Source organism: Sturnira hondurensis, unplaced genomic scaffold, assembly GCF_014824575.4.
Source record: "Sturnira hondurensis isolate 20B ecotype Veracruz unplaced genomic scaffold, ASM1482457v3 Scaffold0003693, whole genome shotgun sequence".
Classification (NCBI taxonomy): Eukaryota; Metazoa; Chordata; class Mammalia; order Chiroptera; family Phyllostomidae; genus Sturnira; species Sturnira hondurensis.
This window is the reverse complement of record NW_028076324.1, coordinates 3427904-3448411: the sequence shown is the minus strand read 5'-3', so window position 1 is coordinate 3448411 and position 20508 is coordinate 3427904. Positions and strand designations below refer to the sequence as shown.

Here is a 20508-nt window from a genome sequence, read left to right as displayed (position 1 = left end):
CTTGTGTTAAATGGGGAGAGGCACTTTCACTTAGTGGAGCTGTGGAGAAAGGGGCCTGGGACAGGGCAGGCGCTCCCTAGGGTACGGGTCTTGTGTTACCAGAGAAGTGGCAAAAACAAAGCACAGCACAGAAAACTATGATCAAGTCCTACAAACTGTTCTTCGCTGGTCTCATTGGTCCGATTCCAGACCTGTGTGGACCAATGATTGTACGTGAAACCCCCACTGGATGAACTGGAACGGTCCCGCGAGTAGTTCTGTAAAGTGCCCTTGTACACTCCTCTCACCTTCCTGGTCTTAACATCCACTCTCGGAAATCTCTGGAAATAACTCTTGGCAAGACACATGTATCTTGTCTGATTTGATATAGTGTCAAATTTGATTTGCCTGATTCGATTTGATATACCACACGGTATAGTGTGTGGATAAAGGATTTCACAATCCTTTGCACCCAGACAGAGCAAACACTGCTTGTTTATGTTTATAGGATTTAGATTCTACTTCTAGTTAAAAAAGAAAGGATTGCAAACAAAAATTTATTAGGTTGCCAGTTTTTTTGTAAAGTTTATAATTGTTTTCCATGGGCAATGTAAAGTTCTTTCATGGCCAGGAACACTTAGGAATGAGTAGGGTTACAGAGAAGGTAAGTGAGATTTCTTGGGTCCCCGGCGCTCCATGGAAACCCAAATCTTTGGACGTATAAAATACTGTGACAATAATACGTTTTTTAAAAATAGTATACAATAAAAGCCCTTCCCGACGAGCAACACAAAAAACTCAGCCTAGATCACAAACAGGAATTCCATATTCAATAATCAGGGAGCCTCTGCACATCCGAGAGAACGCGCCCCCAGAGGTGAGCCAGACCCCGTGGCCTCCGGAAAGAGAGACCGCGGCTTCCCTCCGAACGGCGTGGCTTCCGAAGCTGGGCGCGAGAGTGGCGATAGCGTGTGCAGCGTGGGAGAAGCAACCAAGCATAGGGGAAGTGGGCTCTGGAGGCTCAGAATGCCCTCCCTTTTCTCGTTCCTTTAGGACGGCAGCTGCAGCGAGGAGAAAAGGAGCCAGCCCAGCCCTCGGGCTTTGGAGTCCGCCCACCACACCCTGCGCCTGAGGCCGCAGTGCCTGGAAGATTGAGCAGCGACTGCTCCCAACGTGACCCGAAGGCCCGTTTCCCGCACCTGTGCCCACGCCCTATCCCATATCTTCAGTCACCCCTAGGCACTCTTGGAACTCCAGGCCTTGGAGTGGATCCACCCCTTCACCATCTCCAGGAACAACCAAAAACTTAATTTGGAATTTCCCCGAGTAAAACTTTTGCTCAATGACGGATTTAATACGTATGTACCTTTGAAGAATTTTAAAAGAACATTTGATTTTTGATCTTCATTTTTGCGACAGTCCCTCAACTGTACATTATTATTTGTTTTGGTGATTATTTTTCTCACTGCGCATTGGTCCTTGACTGGCAAGGGAGAGGACTCAGAGGCTGAGAGCTCGCAGGGGCGATGTACCAGAGCCTGGCCATGGCCGCCAACCACGGCCCCCCTCCAGGGGCCTACGAGACTGGCGGCCCGGGCGCCTTCATGCACAGCGCGGGCGCCGCATCCTCGCCCGTCTACGTGCCCACGCCGCGGGTGCCCTCCTCCGTGCTGGGCTTGCCCTACCTTCAAGGAGGAGGCGGAGGCGCTGCATCTGGGGCCACCTCGGGCAGCAGCTCGGGTGCCGCACCTTCGGGTGCTGGTCCCGGGGCCCAGCAGAGCAGCCCGGGCTGGAGCCAGGCGGGAGCCGAGGGAGCCGCCTACACCCCGCCGCCCGTGTCACCACGCTTCTCCTTCCCGGGCACCACGGGGTCCCTGGCAGCTGCTGCTGCCGCCGCCGCGGCCCGGGAAGCAGCGGCCTACAGCAGTGGTGGCGGGGCGGCGGGCGCAGGCCTGACCGGCCGTGAGCAGTACGGGCGTGCGGGCTTCGCCGGCTCCTACTCCAGCCCCTACCCGGCCTACATGGCCGATGTGGGTGCGTCCTGGGCCGCGGCCGCTGCCGCCTCTGCGGGGCCCTTCGACAGTCCGGTCCTGCACAGCCTGCCTGGCCGCGCCAACCCCGCCGCTCGACACCCCAATCTCGGTGAGTACTGAGCGCGAGTACAGGGGCCAGATGAGGACCCGAGCAGAGGCTGTCCAGAGCTCTGTCCGGGGCATTTAATTCTCACGAGGTTGTGGGGAAGTGGGGTGGAAGGGGCGCGGGGCGGTATGCGTGAGTTTCCAAGGAAAGCAAACTAGAAGGCGCGGGGAGATGGTGGTGGTGAAGGTCACAGGCCCAAGGAGCCCAGATGCTGTTCAGTGAGGACGGGGCTGCCTTCTAGATCCTTTTCTGAAAGACAGAAGACGGCAGGTGGCAGGTCTGATTGCTCCCTCAGAGCAGCCCAGACGTCGGGTCTTGCTGGCCCTGCCGTGCGACCGGGAAGCGCCCTTCCCTGGGTGCCAGTGGGAGGCCCACGGGCTCGCTGGAGAGGAGCCCTTGGTGGAGGCATTGTCGATGCTGGGTTTCTGCCCCCATTTCCTCCCTACCCTCCCTCAGAGTCCTCCTCTGGGAACAGATTAGGTAGGCTTGGCAACTAAGATCATCTGGGCCATTTGGCAGCCCAGTTGGAGGATCCTTGGGGTGGCAGATGATTTTCCTGTCGGGGATTTCACACCGGGAACAAAGGAGAGACGAGCGGTGACGATGGGTTGCCTGGGGCCGGCACCATGTGGGTGCCTGGGGGCCAGAACCCGCCGTAGCGTCGTGCTGGTCCGCAGGGGCAGATGTGCCCGGGGGTGCATTTAACGCCCGCAGGCTCCGTGTCCTGGAGTTTGGGAAGCTCAGAGGGGCTTCTTTATGATGTCCTCTTTCAATGCCCGACTTAACGGAGACTTGGCCGCCTCGTGCAAGTGCTGAGCCTCCTCTGTACCAAGGCCTGCGGTTAGAAATAACAGTGGGCACAATTGAATATTTCACTTGAATGCCACACTTGGGAAAGACGCCAGGCGTGTGCCCCTGCCCCGATTTGCAGATGAACAAAACAAAGTTGGAAAGAGAGCCTTGGTGCTTTGGGCTGGCAGGTAAGGACACTGGCGACTTCTAGTCAAAAACGCAAACCACCTTTGGTCCGATAGAATTTCAGGAAAGACCAGGTGGGGTATGGACAGCCATGGCTTTTGGTGGGGAGGGGAAGCCTAGCTTGGAGAAACAAAGTTAACATTTATTGACTACCTACTAAGTGCTAAATCCTCTCGCATTTGTTCTCACTTTGAAGAGTAAAGCCTGTCCCTCCCAGGTCTCCAGTCTTGGGCTGGCTCAGAGACCATGCCAGACTTTGAAGAGCTTTTAAATTATTTTCTGACCCTGGGTGGCCAGGGAAGGTCCCTAGGCGGGTTCAGCCAAATACACATCCCAGGTAAACTGATTAACCGTGGAAGTGGCGCCGGGTCTGAGCCTGTGCCTCCTAGTTTCCCCCTTCCCCTCGCGGGGGAGCCAGACGGCTCGCCCCAGGGAGGAAGGGAACCTCGGGAGCATTTGGGGAGGACTAGAGACAGAGAGAGAGAGCGCGCGTTCGTGTTGGACATTTCCATACAACGGCAGCTCTGAGCTCGTGTGTGGGTGGGCTGGGCGCATGCATTCTTAGAACTCATGCGTTCTCTCTAGAACTTCTGATTCAAAAGAGGTTCCCATAGTCCCACTTCTTTTAAATTGGAACTGGGGATGGGAAGTTTGCTTTCTAATCCCTGTAACCCTGGGGTGAGAATTTGGTGTTTGGTTAGGGGAAAGAAAGGGAAGGTCAAAAGCCAAAGATGGAGGATACTTTCTGGTCGTCAGAGCTACAACCACAACCATGTTTTAAAAAAAAAAAGATACTGTGTGAATTTTTGGATTCTGAAGTGTAGCCCAAACCACGCAGGAGGGCCTTGAATAATATTCCCAAATTCCGGGGTCAGTAGATGGCACACAGACCTCCCAGGAGCATTTTCTAGCCAAGAACTGTGGCCCACCCTCCCAGCACTGTGCGGTGTCCCACCTGCTCAGGACATCCCACCTGAGCACAGCCCTTGGAGCTGGCCTGACAGATGGAGTTCCTCTTCAGAACATCTCGAGGTGTTTTAGATGGGCCAGTCTTGAAAGGTTCCGTGTTGTCTTTGTGAGGTTAAATTTGTTGGCATTCACATCTTCAGGTGGCACATAACAGCAAGTTACATTAAAAACAGTGCATGTAAAAGGTTTTTATATTTACATATAAAAATGTAAATCTTTATATGTAAAGATTTTATATTTACATATACGTCCTCTCACCTGGGCCCTCTTGAAAATGCCTGGTAGCTTTCTCAAGGAGAAAACTGGCATATTCATTGACAGTTTGTGATAGAAGCATGATGAGCAAGAATTACTGACTCCACGATGTTTATTGAGAGCTTGCTTGCAGAGTTGCCCTCAGGCCCTAAAACGGGCATTCAGTGCGGGGGTGGGGGGTACACTCAGGCAAACCGAGATTTAATGTAAGTGCCCCACCGTGGTCTTGGTTGGGCAAGTTATTTACCTCTCCCTGTCTCTTCTTTTCATTAGAAACGGATGATTACTACTTTTGTGTTGTCTTAAACTAGAAAAATAAGGTGATTTGGCGTTGCCCCCTCATAAATGATGGCTATTTTATTAAACAGTCACATACTATCATGTGGAGTGACCAATATTTCTGATTTGCTCAGGACTGATGGGGTTTTTAAGGGCTTGGGAGTTTCAGTGCTAACCCTAGGACAGTCCCTACTAAAGGGGGTGGGTCGTCACCCTGCACAGGTGTGAATACGGGTACCTGACCCAACAGCGAGCTGCAGTGATGAGTTCAGAGCAACGTGGAGGAGACAGGTTGTTCTTCCCTTTGTTTAGGAATCTGGAAGTCTTCACCTAAGTGGTGCTACTAGCATTTGGCCTTGAAGGATGAGTAGGAGTTTGCCAGGAAAAGCATGTGCAATTTAAAAAGAAAAAACGAAAAAGTTCAGTTATTCCCTTGGTTACCACCACCCTGGGTAGTACCATGAAATGACACAACACCACTTGACTTTCGCGTATATTATATATTTATCACCATAGGTAAAACCACACAGATGGCTCACCCTTCACTCCAAAAGTGTTTGGAATTTCTGTGAGAAGAATTAAGAGAACACCATTTTTCTATGAAGTATTAATCACCTTAGTATTAACAATAATTAATATCTTACCAGAGTTCTTATGTTGTTTTTTTAAAGAGTTTATTTATTTATTTTTAGAGAGGGGAAAGAGAAGAGAAAGAGAGGGAGAGAACCATCAATGCGTGGTTGCCTCTTCTGTGCCTGCAGGTGGGGACCTGGCCCACAACCCAGGCATCAAACCAGCAGCCCTTTGGTTTGCAGGCCAGCACTCAGTCCACTGGGCCACACCAGCCGGGGCTATGTTAGTTTTTTTGAGTAAGGCAAAAGTCAAAGTAATAAAAGCTAACAGAGACCTCTGTAAAGCCCTGCACTGAGGTTAGAAGGAATTATTCTACCTTGGCTGCAGTGTATATGAACTTTTAATTCATTCCAAGTTCAGCATGTGTCCTGACCCTAAAACAACAGTTGAAATCATTAATTAGGCTGCATGTAATGGAATTACATGACCTTACTGAGGGCAGGTACAGAGTCTTACTCATATGTACGTGCCTGGCACATGCTGGGCACTTGGCAAATATTTGAGTCGAGATCCAGGAGGCAATGGCCTCACTCCTCTACCCAGGTCAAACCGCACACAGCGGCTGCTTAGAAGGCCCACTGGAGGGCCACAGGGAAGAGAGGGCAGGGTAGGAGGGGGTTCTGGAAACTTGGGGAAGCTGCTGGAACTGTTTAGACTGGAGAAGTCATGAGGTGGATAGGAGAAGTTGAGAGTGACCAGGTCTCTAAAAGGCAAAAGTCTGTGGCCTTTTAACTCTGTGTTGCTCCAGGTGGGCAGGTGTTAGGTTTGAGAACACTTTCTCACACTTGACTGTAGTTGTCGAAATGGAATATGGAATATGGCTTGTCTTAATAATAAACCCCTGGGCACTGAAAGCCCTTGAGGATAGACTGTGTTGCCATCTGCCAGTGGAGCTGTGCAAGGAATTCTTACGTTTCAAGGGCTCAGGTCTGTGTTGGTGCTCATGTGAAATAGGTACAGTGGCATAATGTGTCTGTCTCTTTTTCAAGAATCCAATCACAGTGGTTGTGCAGGTAGAGCAATTTGTCGAAACTGATAGAAATGTACTGTTAAAGCAGGAGTGTTTTACTGCATGATCATTACACCACAATAAAGTTGATTTTTGTAGCAATTACTGCTTGTAAGTACTTAGGACTGAAAAGGAGACAGTGGAAGCTGTATGTATGGGAAGAGGGGGGTCTAAGGAGACTAAAAGGTAATGTAAAAAATACAGTAAAAATTAAATTAAATTAAAAAATCATATGTAAATATTCCTTGAATGAAATGGAGTTGTGGTGGATGTTACTGGAAAAACTATGAAAATATGTTCTATTATAAAATAACAGCCCTTTTCTGTAATAGAGAAATAAGCAGTTACATTATTTTCAAAGGATCTGAAAATTACTGAGTCATTTTAAGGATTGGTTAAAATGCATGTGTATCACTTGGTGTTACCCAGATGGTTTCTTTAAAAGCTTTGCCTCTTTTGCGGAATTCTGAGTTTGCTTATGGTGTAGGTTGGAGGAAAATTCTGAAGTGTTCTCTGGATCTTTTGGGAGCTACTTATCAATGAGGCCAGTTGATTTCAAAGCTGGTTCATTTATAAATGGAACTTTCTGAGATCAACTTTTTTTTCTAGATCAAGTCTTAAGTAGCATGTTTGGCTAGAGAATGATTTGTCAGTCTTTGAGAAAAGCAAAGTTGTTTAACTTTCCGGTTACCACCCTGAGCAGGTCAGCCAGGGAGTTTGGCAGGTCTGTGGTGCTCAGCTGAGAACCAATTACATGGGAAAGGCGTGGGGTGGGGGGCAGGGGTGTGTCGCTGCTTCTAGTGAGACTTGTCACCTGCCCAATTGTGTCCCATCAAAAGGTCAGGCCACATCTGCTAGTCCCTTTCTAAGCACTCAGGTGGAATGGTGGGTGCACCGGAGGCGGTTGTAGATAACACTTTCTTCTGAATTCCTCCCCATTTTTTAAAAAACTTAAGTTAGCTAAGAAAACAAACATACTCTGAGAGGTGGGGAAACAGGGACTCAATACCTGTGGGTGGGGGTGTAAATTGGTGCAACCTTCATGGAGAGCCCTTGGAGAAAGCGACAGAGTACAGAGTACATAACACTAATCCAGAAATTCAACTTCTAGGAACTTATTCTGTAAATAAACGGGTACATATTTGTGGCGGTACTCTTCGTATGAGCAAAGTTGGAAATAACCTAAATGTGCATTATTAGGAGCTGCTTGTATACATATAGATCATGCAAACAATAGGATATTATGAAAGCTTGCAAAATGAAAAGTTTATTATGCAATGGCTTGGACTCTTCTTCAGGACATTGTAAGTGCAGGATGTACGTGTGGCATGATATTTGTGTAAAAAATAAAAGAAGAAGAAGAAAAGATTATATGCCTTTGAAAATACTTAATTTATCTCTGGAGACAGTATTCACAGGGAGTTTGTAATCTGGTAAACAGGGTCAGTGAAAGGTAAAGGTGGAAGTGGATTTTCACCATCTATGCCTTTGAAAATTTCAAACACCTTAGCCACTTTCATTTTTGTGCTTCTTTATTAATTTCTTAAATAATACAAAAATACATTTAAAATATAGGGAGGTTAAAGTTAAGCTTTATTTTTTTACCCTACAAGCATTTTAAAATGTATAGTTCAGTAGTGTTAAGTATATTCACCTGTGAAATATATTTTCAGAATCTATTTGTGAAATAGATTTTCAGAATTTTGCCTCTTGCAAAACTGAGCCTCCGTGCCACTACACACCTCCCCATTCCCCGCTCTCCACGAGCCCTGGCAACCACATCCTACTTTCTGTCTACGAATGTGATGACTCTAGGAACTTCATAAAGTTGAAATCATAGTATTTGCCTTCTTGTGACTGGCTTATTTCACTGAGCATAATCTCCTCAGGTTCAATTATGGTGTAGCATGTCTGAGAACTTCCTCTTTAATGCTGAATAATAGTTCATTGTAGGTACATATCACACTTTGTATATCCATTCCTCTCTCCTGGGCATTTGAATTGTTTCCACCTCTTGTGAATAATGCTTCTGTGAACAACCTTTTGAATTTTGAACCATGTAACTATATTACCAATTAAAAAATTAAACCAATTAAGTTTTTAAAGATACAGTGTTCATGAATTAACTTCCTGAAAGTCCCTCTCTCTCTCTCTCTCTCTCTTTCTCTTTTTTAGACAGAGTTCTATATTTAGTTTACAGGTGCATGGCAAAAGTATTTTAAAACAAATGTTTATTGAATTAGGCTTTTGATTTTTGCTTGCACAACAGGTTGCTTTCTGAGGAGGCAAAAATCCTCGTCCTACTCTCCGTAATGTCTTTGGTAGCAGCTCTCAGCGGTTGTCAGGTCACCCCCACGCTGACATGACTCCCTCATGGGCACGTTCCCAGGCGTGAGCAATTCTCTCTTGGGTTACATTTGAGCTACATCCTGAAAATTACTAATGTAGGGCAGTGATGGGACTGTGTTAGATAACAAATAACCTTCTCTCCAGGGCAAGGTAATATATTAGCCAGTTGTTTGAAGACATTGAGTTGTATGCAGTTTGGAGCTGAAGCCAGTTGCAAAGGTTGCTGTTTCTGTCTGCAGAGGGAAGAGGCGGGATCACTGGTTTTATCCTTGCCTTGATCAAGGAGAGGGCAAGTCTTGCAGCCCTGAGGATGCCGCTGCTGCTGCTGCTGTTGTAAGAACTTGAAGGGGGCTTTTTCATATCTCAAAGTATTTGTGTGCAGATGCCTAGCCTGCCCATTTTGAATCAGGTGCAGGGGATAAAGCTCTCTCTCATGGTTTGCATGGGTGTCTCTGTTATATCGATCTTGGTCTCATGTTACACAGTCCATGAAGAATTATTTAAACATTTTATTGGCCATCTATAGAGCTACTTCTTTGTCTCCTTCTAAAGAAGGTAGGAAAGATGATATGAGTGGGGTTATATTAGGAATAACCTTTGATCTGTTTTAAGTTATACAAAATAAATGTGCAAGTTTGGGTACATTAAGGTCTGGAAACTAGCTGATGGCTTTTTAGAGATAGCCTATATCCTGTACTACATATATGCTTGTATCTTGCATTATATATGTACAGTTTATATATAGGAGGTTGGATCCTTTATTAAGGATCAATGAGGAGGTTGTCAGGGACTTTAAAATCCTTCTTGAGAGGTAGATATTATCTTGATTTTGAAGGATAGGAAAATGATACTCATATTAAGTGCTCTGGCCAGGTAGCTCAATTGGTCAGAGCGTCATTGCAATAAGCTGAGGTTGCAGTTCCATCCCCAGTCAGGGCACATACAAGAATCAAGCAGTGAATGTACAAATAAGTGGGACAACAAATTGATGTTTCTCTCTGGAAAGAAAGGAATGAAGGAAAGAAGAAAGGAAAGATTGGTTCAGTCATGCCCCAGTGCTTACTGGTAGGACACAGCGGCCCTGGCTTAGAACCAGGTTGAGTCCTACTTCCAGGACCATGGTTTCCCCCACTTACCACACTTTCCTTTTGCATTTATCCCTGCAGAAATAGAAGGTGTGTAATGATGGAAGGACTCGGTCTGACTTTGGGGTTTTCTGCTACTTGGCTCTCCACCTGCTCCCCTCCCCAGTCTAGTTTCTCTTCAGTGTTTTCCTTCCTTCCCCCCAAAGTCTCTGCAGATGCAGTGTCTTCCATGTCACTCTGACACTGCATAATTTGCAATGTCAGGGATCCCTGTTTTGCACAAGCTTCCTTTTCGGCTTCCCGATTCTGGTGTGCAGAGAATGAAAGAGATTTCCCAGAACTCAGACCCTCCATGCTAGAGGATTCTCACTGTGGAGGAGTGTTGGGGGTACCTGTGGCTGCCTAAGAGCAATACCATATGGTTCTCTCTTAAAATCCTGTCATAAAAGACAATGAAAATCATCTTCTCTGTATTCTCCTTTCTCTGAAGATTCAAATGTATTTGTGGGAGCAGCAGAGAAAGGAGAGTATAAAAGCACAGCAATTATGTTTTTTTAATGTTTTTTGTTATTGATTTTTAAAGAAAGAAACAGAGAAAAATATCAGTTTCTTGTTCCACTTATTTATGCATTCACTAGTTGATTCTTGTATGTGCCCGGACTGGGGATTGAACCCAAAACCTTAGAGTACTGGCACAATGCTCTAACCATCTGAGCTACCTGGCCATGGCCCAGTAATGATGTGTTTAATGAAGATGAGAGTAGAGGCATGGATCAAGAAACCAGATAAAACCTCAAGCCAGAAGAGCCCCCCATGGCATTGGCCAGAGCTGAACACAGAAGCCATCAGTGGAAACTTCCTCGTTTCTGGCAGGGGGCCTATGGTTTTATCTATTACCTCTCTGTAATCAGAATTGAACCAGGATATTCAAGCCTCTTATCTGAATGAAGGGAATTTGTTTTTCTGGCCTTCAGCATTTTGCAGAGTTCCCAACATTGACTTCATGTCTTTAAGTATCTTCTTTTTCCCCAAAGGAAGAATATAATCCAAGCAGGTAAGAGCCATTCCATGCATTTGAAGTCATTGAGAAGCCTCTGCGACAGTGGAATGTGAGTCTGCCTGTCACTCTGTGTGGAATAATCACAGATATCCTTCATTTTGGAGGATGAGAAATCAAGGAGTCACTACCAGGATTTGGTGGGAAGTTTTCGAAGATTATCAAACCAATTGCAGATCCAACTTTGCTTTTTAAAATTGAATTCAGTCCTTAAATGACTTTTTAAAATTGTTTTCCTTCCCAGTTTAAATCTTCATTTTTACTTCTAGCAATCCAGTCAGAGTTTATCACCTCAATTCAGAATTGATCGATAGCAGCTGGTGAGCAGGTTAATTATAATCGCAGAATAAACGCTGAAGTCTCAAAGTTCACCACTTTTGTGATGTTTCCAAACCCCTCGGTGACCATGCCAAGAGACTCTCATTGACCCATTCAGGCAGGTGTGGGAGTTTGAACCTGGGGCAGACAATTGGGTCTGATTCGAGACAACTCAATCTGGTTTCTTATCTGCAGTTTTTCCTATCTTATGGTGTCTGTCATTTCAGATTAAAAAGCCCAGTCAACCGAGCTGGGAAATGGCAAGTTACATTTTCTTCCGATAAAAGTTTTCTACTTGTTGTTTTATCAGATTGTGTTGAAATTGTATGTGCTTCTGTCAAGGTCTGCAGTGACCTTTCAGATATTTTATCAGCTATTAGGTGGGGAAACCTTTTTTTTTCTTTTTTCTTTTTTTTCTTCGACCTAGCAAAGAATGACCTGACTTCCAAGACCATAAATCAAACCATGTAAAGAGAGGCAATAATACAGGTTACCCCTCAAAATTGGGTAGGCGGGGAAAACAAACAACAAATAAAACCTTCCCCTAGCACATGGAGAGAACTTAACTTGACCCTAAAGAAAGAATGTGGTTCTCATGGAGTGCATACTTAATAGGAAAATACTGCATACATGGAAAAAGAAAATGTTTTCCAGGTCAAAGATGGCTTTAGAAAAACATTTTTCCCCCAATGGTATCAGAAAAACTTAATTATTTTTCTTTTATTCAACTCGATGTATGTTTCCTATGGAAAAATGAAAAGCTCATTTAACCAATGCACAAATATTTGGTAATCTTACCATCCAAAGATAACCACTGTTAGGTATTAATCTTTGACTTTTTAGTTACCATTCACATATGGGTATGTGTGTATCATATATTTAAGCAACCATAAAAGTTACTGTTTAGTTATTTTATCATTGAAGAAAGTTTTAATAAGGCTAGTGACTAAGTCTGTCCTGAAGATGATCCCTTAAAAAGAGCAAAATTGATTGAAGGAACTGTGAATAATAAATAGCCAATCAAACAAAACCATATAAAATTTGTTTTTCAATTTTACCGTATAGTATGGAGAGCCAGTTTAAAGCTTGAGCCTATTTATAAGTTCTCAGTGGTTACCTTCTGAAGTGAGGCGAGCAGCCTGTTGCAAAGTATTGATTTGTGAAGCTCTGATTTGCTGGGAAATATGAGCAGCATCTTCCAACCCACATTTTAGGGGAAATAACTGGGGTGAACCCACATCAGTCTGGCACCAAGGGCCCTGAGAACCGTGTCCTGTGCTCTCATTTTTCATGCTGGTTGATTTTGGGCTACTTACTAAGTCTCTCTTAGCTTGAGTATCTGCATTTATGAGGTTAAGAAATCAGGCCAGGAGCAGACATGCTAAAAATTCAGGGTCTTGTTTCATCCCCCATGGTAATAGCTGATGCTGGCTGCCCTTCCTCATACCAAAGCTACCATAGTAACACAACCTTCCTGAGCTTGTGTCAAACTCACATTCACATACTCTGTGTAAAGTTGGTTTCCAAGGCAACCTGCCTCATTTTAAGCAACAGTATCTGAAATTTTGGGTTTGGTGGTCCTGTTTTATTTTTTCTTATACATAACAAAATGCTTGGCTACCCAAATACAAAAATAACTTTGGGAAACCATGGGTTCAGTGGCCTCAGAGTAGGTCTCAGTGTATTATTCCTTTGCTTTTCTATTACTAAGCCCGTTCAGTGTCTGCGGTCAGGCAGCAGAGGTCCGTAGAAGGCATAGCTGTTACATACACCAGTCTCAGACACATTGGCTTCGCCAGTCAAGCAACCGACGGATATTTCTGCCTTCCTGGGAGCAGGGCACTTGTTAGGCTCTGGAGATGAAAAAGGAGCACAATGGTCTCTGCATGCCAGCAGCTTGCAGTCTGGTGGGGAAATAAAAAGTGAGTGTGCTTGCTCAGACGGTGTACGGAGAGCTATAGTGGGCCCAATCGGGGTTCCTCCAGAGCCCCAAGGATTCTTAAACTGGCCTTGTAACCGGAAATTCAGACCAGGCGTCCTGCACAGGAGGGGACTCCTGTGTTGAGTCCTAAGAGATGATTGGAAGTTTGCTGCGTGGAGGGAAGGACATTCCAAGGTGAGGATGTCTCTTGAGGCTAGTTAGTTAGCCCACAGTGTAGGTCGAGAGGACATCAGGCTGGAAAGCAAGCAGAGGCATCTGAAGACTTTGGACTTGGCCTCTGTGAGAGAAGACTTGAAAGGGGAGGGGTGGAGTGGCAGGAGGAGCATTTGGGATGTAACTTTGATTACAGTGTAGACAGTCTACAAATAGTCACTCCCAGTTTTATTTTGTCTGTTCGTCTCGCTCTTGCAAGCTGGTGACTGCCTTCCCTGTGCATTTCTGCACCCAGCGCCAATTAGAGAAAGAACGCTGATGAAAAGACGGTGGCGTGCTGCCAGGGTGTGTTGGAGTTCATGGGCACGTGCTGCAGCAGTAGGCCACGGTGCAGTGGTGTGGTTTTGTGTCCACGCTGAGATGGAAAGAAAGGGCAAAAATCTAGGCCTATTCTAGTTCCCAAGCCAGATCCCACCTTCCCTGCCCTGGGAACGAAGAGGCCTGAGGTTAATCTGATCTCGGAGAGGGGGTCCCACACTCTCATGATCCCATCTTCTTTTGCACAGTTCGTAAGGCGAGGTAGGGGATGGGGTGGCCTTGAATAGGAACACAGACAATTACAGAGAAAAGTGCTGTATGTGCAAGTGAGCATCACCAGACTCCATAGGATGGACCAGAGCATCAGGGGGTTTGGAAGATGAAGATTTTAAGTTCAGTTCTTGCCTTCAAAAAAATTTTTAAATATGTTCAATTTCAAACATCAGCAGAAGCAGAGAGTGACTATTCATGCTCCAGCTCTGACAAATATCAACCCCTTACCAGCTGTGTTCCGTCTACATCCTCCCTCCCCCACCCCATGCCATGTGGTTTTGAAGGACATTCCAGACAACTTACCATTTTATCTATAAATACTTATGTAAGTATCTCTAAAAGCTCTAAGGGCACTTTTTAGAAAAATAGCCCCAGTGCAAGTATCACTCTGATGCAAATCACTCCCTAATATCATTACATACACAATCAGTGTTCAACTTTTCTGTTTATCTCACTTTCTTTAACAGTTTGTTCAAATCAGAATCTAAATAAGGTCCATACGTTGTCTTACAAGTTTCTTTTAATCTGTAGGTTCCCCTTTCCCCCTTCTACTTTTTCTTTCCCTACATTTGCTGAAGATAGCAGGCTTTTCCTGTAGAGTTCCCTACAGCCTGGGTTTCATTGATTGTGTTCCCTGCAAGACATTGAACATGTTCCTCTGTCCCCTAATTTCAGGTAAGTCTGTGACTGAAAAAATAGGCTTGGTCACATTCAGCAGTCTTTGATGGTCCCAGCCTAGGTCCGCTAGTTCATTAGAGCTTGCAATGGTGACATGCGAATGCTCTCGTTCCTTCTTCATTTATTAGCTAGAACACAGTTATAACAATTAAAAAATTAGTTTATCAAATATTTGGTGATTCTGGGACCCAGCTTGTATATGAAAAACAGGAAAAATGCTTGCTTATTTTGCTTTATTTTTCAGTGTTCAAAATAATGAATTAGTTCCCTTAGCATTCTTCAGAAACTACCAATGAAGTGATTTTTTAGTATCATTAGAAATTCATGGATTTAAACATATATGATGTGTTTTGATGCATGTGGTTATTACCCTAATGGATGCTCAGATTGTTCCACCTTTGACAGTGGGAACTTGTTCACATTGGCTAAAAAAATTTTTTGGACAAAATCTTAGTTTGGTCTTTTCCTGCTTTCCATACTATGAAATGTTCCAGGCTCTTCTTATGCATTTTCTCCTCCCAGATCTGGAGTTGGCCATTTCTCCCACAAGCCCTGCCTCCTTTTAGTGAGGAATAGTGTTGGAACGCCACTCTCACCGTTGGGTTAGTCATTCAGTACAAAGAATTAGGAAACACTTCCCCCACCCCACCCAAAGATAAGATAAACTGTATCACATGTCCATACCAATACTTCCAATTCAAATTTAGGTTCAAAAGTCTTTTACTTACCACTATACATTTTTTGCAAAAAACTGGTCAAATATACATGGTAAAAAACTGGTTTATATACACTAAAATATACACTAAAATATACACTAAAAAAACTGGTAAAATATACACTAAAATTGACCATTTTAGCCATTTTTAAGTACACATTCCAGTGATGGTTAGTGCATCCACGTTGTTGTGTGGCCATCACCCCCACCCATCCCTGGAACTCGTCACCTTCCCAAAGCGAATCTCTCTCTCTCCCCCCTCGGCCTCACCCCTGAAAACACTGTTTGTCCTTTCCGCCTCCGTGAATGTGACTGCTCTAAATTCTCCATGCAAGTGGAATCACACAGGATTTGTCCTTTTGTGTCTGGATTATTTCACCTAGCACAACACCTTTGATTTTTATCCACATTGTAGCAGGCGTCAGAGTCATCTTCCTTTTAGCAGTGGAGGAACATTCCATTGTCTCTGCCACATTTTGTCCATTCATCCATGAGTGTCCATTCATACCACATTTTTGTCCATTCATCCGGTCTGCTTTCTAGCTGTTGTGAATCATGCTTGTTGGAGTAAGAACGTTCAAACCTGTAGAAAATCTTTATAAAAATTTATTTGAATCCAATAGAGACTACACCTGAAAGTAAGATTTTGACAATCTGAGAAAAATGCTTCCCCAAATGACAGTTGGCTGCATCTTTTGTGCATTTGGAATTAGGGAAGGAAGGAAGGAAGATTATGTGAAGGTGGGAGAGGGCTAAGCTGCAGTGGGATTACAGGATATTAATGAGATATGTGCGTGTTCTCTGGAGGGTGGTTTCTCTTCTAAGGAATCCAGAAAGAGGCATTCCAAAGGAGTGTTAACCTAGGTGTGCTGAGGGAATAGATAGGGCTTGCTTCAGGCAAAGATGAGCCTTTTATTGAAGAAGTGATGTGCCTGGAGCCTCACCACCTGCCATGACCCGCCCAGTGAGGAATTTATGGTCAGATCACGTTGTGAGGTTACTTTCTGTAGAATCCCTTTTCCCGTCCATATGCTGTTGTTTGACGTGGGTGTACAAATATCTGTTTGAGTGCCTGCTTTCAGTTCTTAAATATATGTGTGGGTGTGTGGGTATACATTCATTGATTTTAGAAAGAGAAATGGAGAGAAAGAAAAATATCATTGTTGTTCCACTCATTTACACCTTCATTAATTTAGTTCTCGTATGTGCCCTGACCAGGGATTGAACCCACAGCCTCAGCACATTGGATGATTCTCTAACCACCTGAACTCCCCACCCAAGCCGTTGCTTTCAGTTCTTGGGGTATTTACCCAGAAGCAGACTTGCCAGATTGTTTGGTAAATCTCTGTGGTTTTGAGGAACCACCATGCTGTTCTCCCTGGCATCTTCACCATTGTATGTCTCTCATGCTTCTTTACGTCTGTAAATCTTGTCATCCACACCAAGGCCCCCATTCTCAACAGCATCAACCTCATTTTCTTTATGCCATAGCATCCACAGAGTTTCATAAAAACAGTACCAACACTTTCGCCAGCAGTCGATTGTTGGACCCAGTGTTGTCAGTTTCAGTCTTCCCTTGCCCTTAACTTTGGGTCTACCTCCAGTGTCTCTAGCTCTTGGCTTTGCGCTCCTCTTCATCTACGTGCACTGGGTTGCTCACAATGGGCCCCCTCTGCTTCCAGCCTCTCCATGCAGCGCTCTACCCCAGATGGCCACTGTGTGGTGGGCCTCTTCCCAGCACTCCGGCAGGTTGGCTCCCCTTCACGGACTGGCAGGGTTGACATAGTTGGGACCAGATATGGGGGCTCTGAAAATCAGGCAGAGGAGTTGGGAGCCTTATGCCTAGAAGGCAAATGTGATTGAATCAGTAGATTGGGAACACACACACACGGGGTGCAAGGGGTGGGAATGGCTGGCATGGAGACAAAAGGCAGGTGGTTCAGCGAGAGGCTGTCAGCAGCATTCTTTAGCCTAGATAACAAGTGAGTAATGACAGAGGACATGGGAGAAAAGTCAAGAGGAAATCACTGGACCAAACTGGCTAAGGAGGGGCATAGGTGAAGACAGTGGCCGTTATCTTTCTCGTGAGCCCTTGGCCATAGTTTGAGGAGAAAGAGCAATGGGCGGTATGCGTATGACAACTTCCATGCACCCCTCGCCAGCCCCACTCACCCCCAGTTTAGGTGACCTGGGGAGTGGGTCATCCTGAAGTTGCCCACCCAGAGATGGCATGCAAGTTCGCTTCACGTCTTTTGGATTCTAAGCTCTTCTTCCAGGTTGTCCTGGAGAATCCTTAGACTATGTGGCCCTCCTGCTTAGCTGGTGATCTTTTTGTGGGGGTGGCGGTGAGGAAGAGGGGACACTTGGTAGCAAATGGAACACTGGGTCAAGGCAGGAATCCTGGGTTTGAGGTTTCACACCACTGACCAGTCATGCGGACCAGGCCAATGTCATTTCTTCACTTCTGTGGGATTCTACTTCCCCATCAGGAGCTCATCCCCTTTCCCCCACAGTACCTTAATTTGCTGGACTGAAAAAGTCTAGAGGAACTTTTCAACAGAGTTGAGTCAATTGTTGGGTAGAATTTCTCACCCCACGTTTCCTTTTAAGCCTCCTCCATTGCCTGAGGGCTGGGGAGTCTGATTAATCACTTCCCCCTTCTGCCTGGCAGCCACTGATTGCTGGGACAGCCTGGGAAGTAAGTGGCACTTCCAGGGAGGGACCCTGCAGGAACTGGGAGGCTCTTACTGGACTTCTTTCTTATGGAAGGACGAACACATTCTACTGTATTTTGGGGTAGTCCCTTTATGTAGGCTTGGTGAGTCCTGGTCTTTGATGGTAAGACCAGGATAGCTTGAGCATCTAAGTCTAGTTGTTGTCTAGAGAGAAGGACTTGCTATTGTCTGTGATCATGGTATTAAATAGCACGGACACCAGAGCCCTGGAGCATAGGAAGTGCTGCATGATGTAACCATCTGGACTCAGAACCTTGTCAGTCCATCTGCTATCTGATGGTCTTGTTTTCTCTTCCTACCCTGATACTTCCATAATGCTTTATTTACAGACAACTTTCGCCTCTTGTTCTCCCTCATCTGACTTTGGAAGAACTAGACACAAACAAGGAAGAACAAAGAAAGTAGATCACACTGCCTCTTGGTAGCAGATAGCGAGCAGAGTTGAATCTTGTCATGAATTACATGAAAGCTGGGCTGAAAATCTCCCTGTGGACGCCTGGCTACCTCTAACAAGGCTCCAGGCAGAATTCCTGAGATTCCACGTGGCCAATCTTGCTGTACCTTATGTGCCGCTCTCCTTGTTTGCATTATGGTTCTGCTAGACTAGAACTGTGTCCAGGGCAAGAATTATACCTCATTTATACTGGGGTGTGTGATACAATTTCACAGCAAGTACCCAACATGTTTATTTTCTGAAAACATAAAGTCCGGAATTCATCATTAAGTAGGCAACCCCTGTGGCTCCGTATTCATACTGCATTCTGACTCTACTAAGACAGTGACCAGGGAGGGGCATGTCCCCATCCACGGTCAGTTCTACAGGGAGAGGGATCTTGTAGGGCTCCAGTGCAGAGATGGGTAGAATCGTGCAAAGGCAGCCAAAACCCGGAAGGCCAGGAAGACAGAGAATAGCATAGAAAACTAATGGTATGAGGGGGAGCCCCCCCAAAACTGGGATTTATTTATTAAAAATTATGTATTTATTCTTACATGTTTAAACTTCAGCCACCTTCAGAGTATTCTCCATTGGATGCAATATACCTATGGAGATTTTTCCACTGCTCAAAACAAATTTTGAACTTGTTGATTTTGATGCCTTTTAGTGCTTCTGACATTTTTTGTTTCACCTCTTCCACACTGGCAAAATGTTCCTTTGACTATTTTTTTTATCTGGAGATACAACAAATGTCACTTGGGGAGAGATCAGGTGAATAGGGAGGGTGGGTCACGGGGGTCATGCTGTTTTTGGCCAAAAAGTGCTGAACACTCAGCTCAATGTGGACAGCCACACTCATAAATCACCCATCATGAAGTAGGTAAATGTATTGAAAGAGTCTTCAAAAAAATTCACTGAAGCTGAATGCAGCCTCCCACAACAGTGCCAGCGGGTACACTGATACAGATGGGTTTTGAGAACACTGCCCTAGTGGAGAGAAGCCTGTACTACAAGGGGCCTGCCCTCCAGAAGATAATTCTGGCCTGTTCCTTCTCATATTCTCAAAGGTAACAACAAGGAAACAGGACACGCAGAAGTAGGACCAACATTTTAGATATGGTGGGTCCGAGGCATGGGGAAGGGACATTCAAGTGTCTGTGTCCAGGAGGCTCATCACTCTGTTTGAACCCATTGCTTGAAAACAGGAGAGAGATCCCCCAGGGTAGAGACTGACATGGGGCCGAGGAGCCCTGCAAAGCGGGGCAGGTCACCGAGACGCTGAACAGGAGAAGCCCAGCAAGGAAGCTGAGAAAACGGATCATTGGGTGTCCTCATGTCTCACCTTGTAAAAGCCACCTGGGCTTATTCCTGCATGTTGCGCTGTTCTGGGCCCTGAGGTGCATGCCCCTTGGGCTTCCTAAGGCCCCAAGGTCTTTACATTCTACTGGTTCTGAACCTGGAGCCAGATCCATTGCGATCTTTCTCTGCTGGTTTACAGAGACTTGCAGAATTTCACTCATCAGTTTATCCTTTCCCATTTAGACACCCATTGAGTGTCTAAATCCACTGGTTTCCCTCCTCCCCGCCTTGCAGGGATTCCCTGAGATCCTTCTTAGAGAACCTCTTGAGGCACCTGAGGGAGTTTGGGGTCTGCCCAACAGCCTCTCAACTCATCATAACAAACGGGCTTAGGAACTCAAAGATTCTCTGTAGAAACAAGCTCTCCCATCAGACTCTGTTTAAAGGTCGTAAGTGCCTGTTGATTCGGGAGGCTGGTCTGTGCTGGCCTGAAGTGCTTCATAGAAGTGACAGGACACTCTCCTGCGGGGAATGTTGATATTAAGTTTCCTGCCCAGTGTAAACACATCTCCAGGAATGGCATTAATAAAGGGGACCCTTTTCCCAGGACAAAGCAGAAGGGGCAGTGGCAGGAGGCAGGGGGTGGGGAGAAGGATGAAGAGGACGGATGCTGGGAGGGGAGAGCTGGCCAAATGGACCATCTACCAATTGACATGGTGAAGGCAGAGCCCATTAGCCAGACTTTTTTCCTTCCTTTTCAGAACTTTTGCTTATATTCCTTGTTGGGACCTCCTACTTTTTACTATTTAGCAGTTGATAAAAGAGAAAGCAGAAGAGTCTTGTAATTAAGGGAGTGGTCTGAAGTCAGACACCTAATTTTAAATTCCAGCTCTTCCCCTTACAATGTTT

General features: G+C 45.4%; 1 protein-coding gene across 4 annotated transcripts in view; it reads left to right on the top strand.

Annotated features, from left to right (window-relative positions):
* The window catches only part of GATA4 (GATA binding protein 4), a 66049-nt gene that overhangs the window by 19192 nt on the left and 26349 nt on the right, over window positions 1-20508 (top strand). For all 4 annotated transcript variants that reach the window (XM_037042178.1, XM_037042180.1, XM_037042177.1 and 1 more), the window contains exon 2: window positions 1033-2121. In XM_037042178.1, the coding sequence (XP_036898073.1) occupies window positions 1506-2121 (616 nt within the window). In that variant the 5' untranslated portion in view covers window positions 1033-1505. The remainder of the gene's footprint in view (window positions 1-1032; window positions 2122-20508) is intronic.